This window comes from Quercus suber, unplaced genomic scaffold, assembly GCF_002906115.3.
Source record: "Quercus suber isolate HL8 unplaced genomic scaffold, Cork oak 2.0 scaffold_444, whole genome shotgun sequence".
Taxonomy (NCBI): Eukaryota; Viridiplantae; Streptophyta; class Magnoliopsida; order Fagales; family Fagaceae; genus Quercus; species Quercus suber.
The window spans coordinates 367,411-381,931 of NW_027069895.1; the positions used below are offsets into that span (position 1 = coordinate 367,411).

Below are 14,521 nucleotides of genomic sequence, written 5' to 3' on the forward strand. Positions count from 1 at the left end.
CAACTCATTTTCAAGTTTGCTACCAAATACAAGAAAATTTATTTTGGAAAATGACACATTTTCCAAAAAAAAAAATATATGTTTTCTATCAAAACAAGTGTGTACCAGATATCATAAAGCATTTTCCAACTCATTTTAATGTTGCTACCAAATATAAGAATATGAGACAGTTTTCAAGAAAATGTATTAAAATTGGAAAACGGCTCATTTTCCAAAAAAATTAAAATATAAAAAAAGTTTTCTATCAAAACAAGAAGATGGGAGAAGCGTGGCGGGTTGGATTATCAAATCTATTTAGTAAGAAAAATTTAGGTGTTTAGTATGACAAGTAAATATTTTCAAGCAAGCCACCAAGACCAACAACCAAACTATCAGCGACTGTCAGCAAAGCAATGACTTTGGTGATTGGATTGCCAGCACCTATGTCCGGTATGATGGTTGGAATGGAGGTTTCAGTTATTGGACCTTGTCTCCAATGATCAAACCCCTCGACACCAACCTCTAGAGTGGCAACTTCAACCACTTAAACACCGGCATAGATCACTAGAGCAGTGGCTCCTATTGCTGCAATTGTGGCTCCAATGATCGGAATGCCAGCACTGGCTACCCAGCTTCTCAGACCGATGACCTAGCCACCAGTTAGGATGAAGGGAAGCCACTGTATTTTTCTGTAAAATGTTTTACCAAATTTTTAAAGGTAAAATGTTTTATAACTTCTATAATTACAGTCAACGTAAAATATTTTATAAGTTTAACCACATTTTATATGCAAACAAACACCTAAAAATTGGAAAACATTTTCTTAAAAATAATTTACTTCAAAGCAAATGGAGCATTATCCTGTGGATAGGGTGGCGAAAAATGCAGCAATTTCATGTTACTTTGTATATCCATCCCTTTTGCGTCCTTTAATATATATATAAAATGTTATTCATATCAATTAACATGTCAAATTGTCCTTTAGGTTGGATGTTTCATAAAACACTTGGAAAAGACTACAAGAAACTTACAAACTACCATAATAATGAATATAATCGATACCACTTTCATAACTAAAAATAAATATTTAAATTATCTTTTTGTAATTGATAACATAATAACAATTTGTAAGACTTATGTAGTAAAATTAGTGTAGCCCTATCAGCACTCTTATAAAGATAACAATTTTAAAATGTTCATTTTAAAAACATGGATTTTAAAATCATAAATAAGAGTTTGGAAAAACTAATGAAGAAGTGTTATTTATGTCAATTGAGCCTTTGGATAACAGTGATGTAAAATTGATATTTTGAATACAAATTATCGAAAAGGTTTTTTTGCTAATGTAGTTAAGGTTATCTTATCATTCTTTTAATAAATCCAAAGCTAAAAATTGCAATATTAATAAAAACAATAACAGCAATAACAGTAAAGATATTCTAATCATTATTGTTAAAGAAATTTCATGAATTCATAGAGAGAAATACATTAAGTCATTTAAAAAAAAAAAAAAAAGGAAAGAAAAAAGATTACATTGAATGTCAAAAACAATTCACAATCTCCATACTAACCAATACATTACAATAAAAATACTATTACCATTATATTAAAAATATTCTAAATTAGAAATAATAAAAAATTATTGACAAGGAGTGAGAACTGAGAAGTAACGCTACAAGTTTGGCAAATCTAATTCTTTATGTCAGTTCGGTGAAAAAAAGAAAAAAAGAAAAAAAAAGAATGTCACTACTAATAGTCCTTTCATAAGAATTCATTACAAGTCAAATGCATTAATTTAATCAGCATTCAAATATTCTATATAAATATATTCTTATTCTTTGAAGATAAATAAAAATATCCCTACACAAAATTTACCCAATATATAAACACACATACATTTTCCCATTAGGCCATTTCTGCAATTCCGATGCCATGATACATCAAATTGCCCACCACCAACATCATATCCACCAAAATGTTCTCTTGAAGATGGCTCTCAGCCACTAATGCAAACTCAAACTGAAAAATGATAATAATAATAATAATGATAGAACTAAATTATTCAATTATACATCTAATATACAGACATATTGTAAAGAGCAAGTCGATATTATAGAGCTCAGCTAGCACAATTACTAGATAGTCAAACTTGGTACTATGAAGTTCAGAACACCAAACCAGCAGCATACACTACAAACCCATATTGTCAACAAAACTAAACAAAACACATCCTCCTAACTAGAAAATTACACCAAAATAAAGGGAACAAACTCTCCAGTAAACCTACTACACTCCAACTTGAGGACTCAAAAATTAATTAGTTGTAGAATCCAGATCAACAAATCCAGAACAGAAGTTGCAACACTATGAAGGCAGCAAGCAGGAGATAAGTGATTCACCAGCTTCATTTCCTATTTGCCAAATCTTCTTTTTTGAGTGCTAACAACCCCACCATCACCAAACCAGTCATATCCAAGCTACATATTGTCTAACTGCCCCCAGCCATAACACCTAATCTTTCACATATAATACTGCCAATTCTTGTGAGCCTTTCAAGCACAAACAGGGACGGAACCAGGATTTGAATTTGAGAGGGGCAAGCATAACCCAAAAAAAGTTTCACAAGTGTTGATTTTAGCCAACCAAAAAATGCATACACATCATAATAACATATTTGTGGATGTATTCTAATATTAATTTTTAGGAATTTATTCTATGTAACAATTCAAATTATTTTTTGATTTACAAAGTCAAGAATCTTTCACCCATATAAAAATTAATATTTTTTTTTATTTTCTTTTCAATATTTATTTCTTTAGTTTAAAATTTTAAATTTAAAAAAAAAAAAAAAAACCCACAAGCCACAACAATATTGTTATTAATAATATATTAACACAATAAAGTTACAACAAAATTAATGGATATAAGATAGTATACTACTACATTCATTTCAAGATAACTTTATGTATATAAGGTAGTACATACTATATGATCAGACCAAAAAAAGAAGAAGAAAAGAAACAATTAAGTGCACGTGGCTTTGTATTGGCCACAAGAACCACAATGAGTTGTAGCCATCTTTGCCACAATCTCCAAGGTGCCTTTGTCAATCATCATTTTGAAAAATAGAGAGAAGGCATACACTAAAGTCTGAACGTTGTGGACTTAGGAAAAAAAAAAATAGAAGAAGAAGAAAGCAGCAGAGATGCAGCCGGCCAAAGAAGAAGATGCTGGTGGTGGTGCAAAACTAAAGGATTGTTTTGCTAAGGATTTGTCATTTGTACTTAACTTCTTGGTATTTTTTTCTATACTGGATTTGTGATTGGCTAAAGATTATTTTAATTATCCAAGTTTATGAATTGTTTTGTCGGTTTGGCTGATGGATTTTCTTGATATTTTTGAGGTAACGCAGTAAAGGGGTGGTTTGATTAAAACAATTTGGGAAATTTCATGGATCAATTTGTAAAAATATTTGGAGAGGGGGGCCATGGCAATTTATTTGGAGAGGGGGGCCATGATTTGTAAAAATATTTGGGAAACAATTAAATATATACAATTTAGGGTCAAAAGTTAGAATTTTTGTGTAGTCTATGCATACTACTAGTTAATTTTTCAAAATCTGAGGGGGGCCAGCCCAGGTGTAGTTCCGTCCCTGGATAACTCTAATATGGCTTTTCATTCTACGAATCATATATACTCTTACACTATGTCTGGAAGTTTTGAGAGAAAGGGAAGTAAAGAGTAAGGAGTGAGAGGAGTAAATGAGAGTAGAGGGGAATGGTTACCTTTTCACCTTATTTGGATGTTTTAAAAATTAAGTAGGGGGAATGGGAATAGATATTTATTCCTTTGTTTGGATGTTTTAAAAATTAAGTAGGGAGAGAGAGGGGAGGAGAATTTCATATAAATTGACAATAATGACCTTATTTTATTAATTTTTAAAGAAATAAATATAAATTGACATCTTAAACTAAATATTTTTTTAATCCCCTCCACTCCACTCTCCCTCCAAATCTCTCCAATTTGGGAGAATTAAAAAAGAGGGGTTAGGAGGGATAAGATACCCCTCCAAATCCCTTAAAACCCCTCATCTTCCCCTCTTAAAAAACATTTAAGCAAGGTTTTTTTATTATTTAAACCCTACCCTTCACCTGCTGAACATGTGAGTTTTAGAAAATAGAAGAAAGAGATCTTGTTACGACTTTTATGCACCTTTGGGTTCTGTATCTAGCAAAGTCTCTAACTCCAACAATTGAAGATCTTATTGATGTTTTTATATGAAACTGCTGCAAATCAACTACAATAATCAAAAGGGTTGCTATAAAGTTAGCCACATAGAGGGATTTGTGCAAAGTAGTTAGTCACGTAGTGGGATTCATGCAAAGAAGTCAGTCACGTACTAGGATTCATGCAAAGGAGAAGACTTCTACAAAATTAAGTCCAATTGGGTATTAGAGTAACGGTTCAACTGTAGGTTGGTATTTTGAGATAGGTCTAGTAGTGGTAAGATTCCTTATACTTGTAACCGCTTAATCTTAATTAGTGGATTCTTTGAGAGTGGTGACTTGAAATTTACCCAGTGAGGTTTTTGCCTTGTGAAGGTTTTCCTCATTCGTAAACAAATCACCATATTAAATTTAATTTTAGTTAAACTCTAATTTAGATTGATGATTTGTTTGTGCCTCCACAATATTGCCTGTAATTTGATCTAATTAATCAATTTGAGTAATTGAATTAATTAACTAGAGTCAATCTATAATTCAACAAGTGGTATCAGAAAGTTCATAACTATATCACTCATTTTGACTAGTAGGACTAAAAAATCCTAAGAGAAATGCGTATATAACTATCTCACCACTAAAACTCGTCAATCATGAAAACTTGTGTGCAACTCATAAAAGTCATGCTACGACAAGGTGCAGCACTTGCTCAACAAGAAAAAGGGTGTTCAAATAAAATTAATGGGTATTTTCTACTCTCTCTTATATGTACCCATGTATAATATGCACAAAATAAACATATGCAAAAAGAAAAATATGCCAAAAGAAAAATTAAAGCAAAAAGAATCAAAAGGCTTTATAATATGATTCCAAACTTGTTGCTAGGAGATGTGGGAGTTATAGGATGTACCTCAAACGTGATAGTTCTCATCAAACAGTTATGATTGTGATGTGAGTATTTATGATTCTCTCATAAAAATTTCGAACATATTTGTGCAACATATGCTTGTATGCAAATTTTTTCACACACTTCACGCAAACCTTTTCTATTCATGTTACATTGTACATGAGTTGTGTGATTTGGCCATAACAAGTGATGCAAGTGTTAGTAAAAGCGTACTAAACTGTCTTAACTTGATTTTATAATTAAAATTGGATAGACTATTTAGTGCTTTATGATTGAGAGTCCAATGCTTGTTGGTATTGATTGCTTAGGGTAGTTACATGGTTTTGATCATGTCTTGATTGCATACACTTCATGCTTTTTCACCTTGAAAATTCACATTTTTATGCATCTTGGTAACTCCCCGATACATCAAGTTCATCCTTGATACCTAATTGATCTATCGAACTTCAAAGTTCAACACCTTTTTAATCCATCGCGACCAACTTCTCAACATTCTATCTGGCCGATACCTCCCCGACACCTAGTTGATCCATCAAGATATTCAGTTGTCGATACCTCTCGACCCATGGAATCTTAAAACTCGAAACCTCCTAGATCTATCGAGATTGCAATTTCTATATATACTCGTGGGACAACCCTGTTCATTTCAAGCACTCTCTCTTGGATTTCTCTTCAACCTCTCTCAATCCCTTTTTACCCAAACCACCAAAATCAAGTCTCCAATCTCATTTTTGGCCTTTTAACTTCATCAATTTGTTTGTATGTGGTCTAAATCTATCTCTTTTCTTATTTTTCATACATTTCATGCATCTTAGACTAGGTTTTTGAAATTTTGGGGATTTTGAAAATTTTCTCATGTTTAGGCCTTGGGGTTAGTTGATTAACTATAGTATTGTCATGCATTGCATTCCATTAACATTTTGGAGTATGCTCATACATTTTCTAGGATTGTGTCCTTGATTATGTTTGAGTCTATAGTTTGGAATGAGTTTGTGCCCTATTTGTGGAAGATATTTGTTCATGTCACATGCTCATGCACATTCATGCATCGTTCTTCAATTCTTACTCTTACATATGTCTAAATCTCTTGATTCTGTCTCTCCCTCGAAAGTTTATCTTCCCAAATGTACTCTTTTTTCCCATTCTAAATCTTCTACTCCTTATATTCCTACTCAAGATCGATTCTATGATACCTAAAACCATGTGGCTTTCGAGGAGGACTTTTCTCTGCATTCTATTCTTGCAAAATAATAAATACTTTTGTCTGAGCTTACAAACAATGGTACCCAATATGTTTAAATCTCATGGATGGGAGTTCATATGTGAACGACTAGTTACTTGTCCCGGTGTATTTAAACAGGAGTTTACTCTAACATATACATAACCAATACCTCTGTACCCATGTTCGTTACTTACATTCGAGGTATAGGTATCACTATTACGCTAAAGCTTATCTCTGATGTACTTTGAGTTCCATAGGTAGAAAAACATGACTACCCTGGGTCATCGGTGCATTCTTCTTTCTCTTGAGATGCATTGGCCTCTCATTTATGTGAATGTTCATCTACTTTGGGTGGAACCCTCAGTATGGTGACATGTGATTTTGCTTAAAACCTAGGATTTTGAACATGATCATGACATTCATACACACTCTTCAGCCTCATTATAACACCATCATTGAAACTCGTGTTCAATTTCTTTATTCACTACTGAAGGTCTATCCAAAGACTTTCCTTTGCAGATGATAATATCCATTATGGATACATATCTTAATACTACAAACCATGAGAAAGCTCATTTTTCCATTTGCTATCACTCGACTCCTTACTCATTTTCATGTTTCTTTCCCTTCTTCTTCTCCCTTCTACATCATGGGTGCTTTAGGGAAGGTGACTTTATCTGGGAACTCTTCACAACTGACGACCTAGGATAAGAGGTCTAGAGATAATCCGACTCTTGCTTACCGGGAAGAGGTTGAGTTTAGAACTGCTGAGGATACTGCCTTCACATCCTGACCATCATCTTCATCTGCTCCATCTCTTCTTTCGGATTAGAGGCAACTCTTGTTGCCATTCTTGATCAGTTGCAGCTAGTTAGAGGTGACATTGGTGCAATTTGAGAGATTTAGACCTCTCATGATGATTGCCTGACACATCTTACTGATAAGATGTCTCAGATGAACACTCACATAAGACGTATTACATGCCTCCAGTCTAGACTAGGTGGTTTTTTTTCCTACTCCAGAGAATGTCTCTTTGGTTGCCTCTTCTACTAGGGGAGATGATGATGAAGCTTCTGCCACTTCTTCTGATGATGAGATGACTACCACATAGTGATCCACCTTTGTCCATCATGGCAAAAAAAGGGGAGTAGTTTTGAGAGTGGATAGGCTAGTTGTTAAGGGGAGAGTTCTTTGAGGGATGTAGTGAGGAATTTTGTATGACTTTTGTATACTATAGGAGTTATCTCATGTACTTTTAGTTTTTGTAAACCTTTCATATACATTCGAGCTGATTTGATATATACTTTAATTTATGTTCTCTTATTGTATTACATATGCTTTTCTTTTCTTATCTCTTGCATGTGGATTTCATTTATATAACTTGTCTTATATTTCACACTTGATGCCTTGATGTATCTTGTTTAGTGTTTCAGTTAATGACAGGTTGCAAAGTCATATTCATACATTGATCTCTTTTCTTACAAAGTTTTTCAAGAGTTCAAGTATTAGAGTAGACTTATTTTCTGTGTGATCATTAGTATAATGTATTCTAGAACATCCATTGTACTCTTGGGGGTTTTCTCACAGATCGCTAAAGGGGGAGATCGTTAGGGATATTTTTATTTAATTGGCATATCCTATGACAAAATGCATTTTACTTGTAATTAGGTAATTCTAAGTGGTTTCAAGATTATCATAAGTACTTTGAAGAAGTATAACAAGTGGTACTATTGAAGATATAAAAAATACTCAAGAAAAGCTGAATCTGCAGGTCCTAATACCTAGCTCGAAACCTTCAATCTATCAAGACTTAATGAAGCTCGATACCTCTTGATCTATTGAGATACGAGATTTTAGAATTCAGCTTGCAACGTTTTATTCTAATTGTCTATTTGTTTACGGGTTTGTGTAAACCTAATAGGAATAGGAGAGTCCATTTAGAAGGCCCATTAAGCTCTTATTTAAATAAGGTGGTAGAAAAAGAAAACCCTGACCCTAATGCTTCACAAAGTTTTCTTATTGAAACCCTAGCCCCCACCTTTTGAACCTGTAAGTTCAGAAAATAGAAGAAAGAGATCTTGTTGCGACACTTGTTCGCCTTTGGGTTATGTGCCAAGCAATACTCTAGCACTAACAATTGAAGATCTTATTGGTGCTTTTATGTGAAATTGCTGCAAATCAACTACAACAATCAAAAAGATTGTTGTGGAGTCAGACACGTATTGAGATTCATGCAAAGAAGTCAGTCATATAGTGAGATTTTTGCAAAGAAGTCAATCACATATTGGGATTCGTGCAAAGGAGAAGGTTTCTACAAGATTAATTCCAATTGGGGATTAAAGTAAAGGTTCAACTGTATGCCAGTATATAGTTGTAAGATTCTGCTAGTATATAATTTAAAGTATATACTTGTAACTACTTGTTCTTAATTAGTGGATATTTTGGGAGTAGTAACTTGAAATTCACTTGGTGGGATTTTTTCCTTATGAAGCTTTTCTCCATTCGTAATCAAATCACCGTATCAAATTTGATTTTCGCTGCACTCTAGTTTATATTGGTGATTTGTTTGTGCCTCCATAATATTGCATATAATTTGATCTAATTAATCAACTTTAATAATTGAATTAATTAACTGGGGTCAATCTTTAACCCAACAAAGTACAATCGTAACAATTCATAGCAAGTTTAGTTTGAAAATGAAGATGATGCGATTTTTGAGATATAATATTCTTATAACCTTATCCCTAGGAATCCTGAAATAATCAAGGTGTTTCACTTGGCCATTCTCCTAAGAGAAGGTCTAGGCATTTTCAATTTTATCAGATATCTTAGCTATACAATGTTGGAATCTAACCAACAAGAAAATCATTAGAGTATCCCATTCTTCCTGCCGCAACGCGACCTTTCCAACGAAAATAAATAGGGCATTGCATAATCAACCTTTAATCAAGTACTCCCTATTTCTTCCAGTACTCTAATGCATTCTTTTTTGTCAGGATCTCAATTCAATGGATAAAACAAAGAAGATATGATAGGTGAGGATTAGGACTAGAACCTAACTGACCCTTCCATGTAGACTGGGATAGATTTACGTCGAAAAGAAGTGTCAATCAAGAGAACTGACGTGCAAGTTTTGCCACAAAAGTGGAGGGCCTTCGCCCCCTCTATGTGCTCAAACTTTGGATGTTCCCTTGACCTTGGAAACGCCACTATTTGGAGATTAAGGTCACCATGTATCCAGGTTCAGCCTTACTTACCTACCCTTTTTTTTTTTTTTTTTTGGTTGAGAATACTAAGTATTTAACACACATAGAGAGTAGGAAGCAGGTCTTAAAAAAACTGACCTTCCTAAGTATACACAATTATCACAAAACTTCCCACACCTCGGCTAAGAATTTGGTCCCTTAATGTGCCCCCAAAGGTCTGCACATTTGTTTGGCAAGCATGCTAAAATATCCTTCCCACTAGGGATAATTTACACCTACGTAAGCTAAAGGTTGAACCACAATGTGATCTATGCTGCCAGCAACCTGAATTGTAGGCCACTTGCTATGGGAATGTTCATTGGCAAGGAACGTTTGGCTTTGTGTAAGAGCATTAGCATTGGGGAATGCTAATGCCATATGTAGGGTGTATTTAGCATTTCAAGCCTTAAAATCTACTGCATCAGAAAATTGCAAACCCAAGAATTGCAAATTTTTTTTGCAATACTGCTACAGTGCAATTCTACAAGCAGTATTGTAAAAATAAAAACGTTATTTTATTCTTGCTTTGACTCTCCCACTCTCTCAACTCTGTCCTCCTCGTCTCTCTCTCTCTTTCTCCATCTCCCTTTCCTCTCTCTCAATGCTATTTGCTCCGATGGGTTTGCTCCAATGTGGGTGTGGTTTGCTCCGATCGGTGTATCATGGGTCAAGTGGTGGATCGGCATGGTGGACTGTGGGCTATGGATTTGGGTTGATCTGGGCGTGACAGAGCTAGGTGTTGATTTGGGTTGATTTAGGCGTGGATTGGCGTGGGTTGATCTGGGTGTGACAGAGCTGGGTTTTGGATTTAGGTGTTGATTTTGGATTTGGGATCAGCGTGACGGAGCTGGGTGTTGATTTTGGGTTTGGGATCAGCGTGGATTGGCGGAGATCGGAGATCGTGGTGGCGGTGGGTCTGGGTCGATGATCGGATCATGGAAGAGGAAGATCTCGGGGGTGGTGGGAAAGGCTTGTTCTTGCAGTTGGGGTTTTGGGTTGAAGTGACTGATTCTAGGATGATGAAGAAGAAGAAGAAGAAGAAGAAGAAGAAGAAGAAGAAGAAGAAGAAGAAGAAGAAGAAGGATTTTGTTGGTAACGGGTTTTGGTGTCACGGTGGTTGTTATATGGTGGTGACTGGGTTGCTGTGTGGAGGTGGTGTGGTTAAGAGGGTGGTTGCCATGTAGATGGTTGCTTTTGGTATATATTATTTTACTATGTAAATATTTTTTTTTTTAATGAGTAGAAGAGGAAAATAAAAGTTTAGGATGTTGGAGGTATTGCAAAATGGTATGGTATAATGATAAAGTGACTTTTTGGAATGCTAAAATAGAGTAGAATTGGAATTTTCCAATGCTAATACTCTAAGGGAAAGATTCAAAAATGTTTCAATGCTATTGTTAGGTTCTAAGACTCTAGGATCTAATGTATTAGAACTTTAATTTGTAATGTGTTGGCAAATCATGATCAAAACATAGAGTTTAGGTTTAGACTTGCTCAAAGTGTGTTTATTTGTAAAATTGGAATCGAGTGATTGCAGAAATTATTGGACTAAATCTGCAAGGCTCGATCGATCAAAAATTAAACTCGATCAAACGAACCACACGTCGATTTATTTTTCTACAGAAATTCCAATTCAGCCCAAGCCCGTTTGACGTATAGGGTTTTGTGTTTTACTCCAAGTATAAAATGAAAAACCCTAACTACATTTTAGAAGTCTTTTGAGAGTTGTGTGTTGAATCTTTTCTGAGATCTAGAGGTATTTACCTTCATACACATACTTGGGGTTATCAAGATCAAGATTCATGTCAAGAACTTGATGATCACTTCAGTTGCTGCATAAAGAACTTTCAAGAAGATCTGAAACCTTTGAGTGGAGTCTTAAAGTCACAAGTAGGAGAACTTGTGGTTGCAGTGGATCAAAGAAAGAAGTAGTCCGTAGATTCGGAGCTGTTACGTGGTCGTGGTAGTAAGTTTTCTATACGAGGTAATAATAGGATGTTAATGGTCTAAATTCTATTGTAAAAATTTCAATTTTTTCATAGTGGATCTATTTTACCTTAAAGATAACTAGGTTAAATCCATTCTAAGTTTTTTACCTTTTAGGTTTTCCTGAGTTATCATATCGTTGTGTTCTTTATATTTCCGCATTATTCACATGATATGATTTTATTGTGTTAACCTAAAACTGAATAATTTATCTAAGTAATCATTTGGCTAAATAATTAGGTTAAACAACTTATGTTAAAGAGTCTAAAAATGTACAACTATCCAAGATTTCTTCGCTTTATTTAGGTTGATGGTGGACAGACTTCCTTAATTTGATGTGGAATGTTGGGCAGTGATGTCTTGGGCAATTTGGAATGCTCGAAATAACTTTTATTTCGATAAATTTCAAGCCTACCCCAAATCCATTTTAAATGGAGCCCTTGGTTTCTTGGATGAGTATCAGTCATCAGAGGCTTGTGGCTGCACACCGAAGCTCTTGATTTTGTTTGTGACTTTTGTCTGCTCAGGTTTTACTTGTACTATGTTTCCTCCATTTTGTTTTTTTGTAGTTTCTTCCCACTGCTATAGCCATTGTCTTTCCCCTATTTGGCTTTATGCTCAGAGGTTTTACTCTGTATACTTTCAGTTATCAATATAATTTCTATCTTTAACCTTAAAAAAAAGTTGGGTGAAAATATAATTGTATTTTTTATTATAAAAAAACGAGGTTTTAAAATAACTATATATAAAACCAACATTCATAAATTAACTCTTCAAGGCGTGAGCAAAATAGCATATAATTTAATAGACTGATCGAGAAAAGAGAGTGATACTCACTGTTGTAGATCCACTGTTTCCAACATACGAGCTGATTTCCACTCCGATATGCAAAAGACATGCCAGCCAATACTTGCACAGGAGATTGCCCGTAGCAATCCAGAGTGATAGCCAACTCAGGGTAACTATCGAGTAAATTCAAAGCCATATCTATTGAGTTGCAAACATAAGCAATTAATTGTAAGGGAATCATGCCGAGTGTTTCAAAGCATAGAAATGAATACGAAAATATAGTTGAATCTGAAGTTCTTACCAATAGCTTTGGAATAAATAGCCCAGGTAATAAACGTAGCACCGTTGATGCCATTTCTTGGCATTAGATCTTCTAGAGGAGTTTCAGAATAGAGATAGCGCGCCATTTCTGCTCCAGAGTGGTTACACGCAATAGCTAGCACGACTGGAATGAGGTCATCGATTCCATTTCCAATGCTAAGTAAGCTCCGGCTCTTCCCAATTATACATTTTGCCATCTGGATGTTTCCAGCCATAGCACAATGACCTAGAACAGTAAAACCAGATGTATCTTTTATTTTTAAGTTTTCTTCCGACATTATCTTTACCAACTCCTCCACAATATTCGTATGTCCTTCAAAGATAGCAATGTGTAGAGCAGTACTTTCCAAAAAAGAAATTCTCGCACTCACTGCCTCCGGATGCGAGTTAATGAACTGCATAGCAGCATCCCAATTACCTTTGCGGATATGTTTTTCAAAAGAAAGATACTGACTGAAACCACTGTTCTCATCGTTCCTCATCCCTGCCAAGTTTTTCGTACTTCTGCTATAGAAATCAAAAGATTTGGAGTATCTAATAGCAATACTAGATGATTATTCTATTCATTTAGATTTCAGCACTGACTAAACGAATAATATTATTAGCACAGAAGTTGTGCTTGAATTCAACCAGAATATATTAGTTCCAAGTAAAACACAAAAAATGAGATAGAATTGATCATTTTTTTTTTTAATTATGATTGGTGAACATAAAGTAAAATATAAAAAATAGGACAAAGAGTTTGTAGCACATATCCATGAATTTGCATTAATGTATATGGTACTTTCTTTTTTGGATTTAATATATGGGCACAGTTAAAATAGCCCTTAAAATATTTGTTAATAAACCATATTAGAAAAATTTTAATACTACTTTAAAAAATATATAAAAAATTATAAAAAAAATTATAAAAATTTATTAAAAATATTTTCTAAACCAATATTCTTAAAGCATTCATTAACTGTAGGGACTCAATTCGAATTGAGTGATGGGTTTTCAGCCCAATAAGTCCAAACAATAAATTTATAGAGAGTGGGTTGACAGGTTTAGGTGCTGGCCGTCGATCACCATGCACGAACTTTTCTTATAAAAAATGCTAAGTGTTTCCTTACAAATGGGGGAATGCTCCTCGGCCTGTGGCCGAGGAGGCCTTCTTGTTTCCCCCCCCCCCCTCTCTCTTTGCTTTACTAGATTTTCTTTTATAGTTTTCATCTTCCTATCTCCTGCTTCCATCTGTTGATCGTCTATTCGTTTTTCTTCTGGTCGTCCGTCCCATCAGAGGCCTTATCGGCACTCAAGTGGCTCACTCTAATCAACGTTATCCTGCCAAGGGGTTACCTCCCCATTAATGCGGCCAGGGGGGTTAGTTGAGTGCATTAAATGCGAGAGTGACAGCTTACTTTGGGGTTAGCCTCTCCCCAAAATCACCTTTGTCAGGCCGAGGACAAGGTATCCTCGGCGTGGATCTAAGAAAATAGGCTCTCCCCCTCTCTCTCAAAAATAGCTTGTACTCCTCGGCATGGGCCTTGGGCCTGCTATATGATGGGCCGAGGCTATCAGGCCTATGGGCCCCACAATAGCCCCTCAAAACTCTGCTGCACGTTCCCTCGAACGGGGAGGAGGGTTTTGATACATGCGGGTCCACTGGACGAATTGCCCCACTTCAGTTTATACTGATGCTGGCGGCTTCTTGACTGCCCGATGCGCGTTTTTAGCGTTTCGAGACTTAATGGGTGCCCACATTAAATTTTGGCGGCACCACGTTTCCCACTTTCAACGGCATGATCTTCTGCTTTTATGAGCAAGCGGTTTCATTTGGGGAAATTAAGGGAGAGTATAAATACCTGTTTGA

At 35.2% G+C, this 14,521-nt stretch overlaps 1 protein-coding gene across 3 annotated transcripts in view; it reads right to left on the reverse strand.

The window, feature by feature from the left end:
* Positions 1–14,521, reverse strand: part of LOC136062722 (uncharacterized) — a 40,010-nt gene that overhangs the window by 8,064 nt on the left and 17,425 nt on the right. For all 3 annotated transcript variants that reach the window (XM_065762162.1, XM_065762161.1, XM_065762160.1), the window contains 2 exons: positions 12,650–13,153; positions 12,397–12,546 (listed from right to left, as the gene is read on the reverse strand). In XM_065762162.1, the coding sequence (XP_065618234.1) occupies positions 12,397–12,546; positions 12,650–13,153 (654 nt within the window). The remainder of the gene's footprint in view (positions 1–12,396; positions 12,547–12,649; positions 13,154–14,521) is intronic.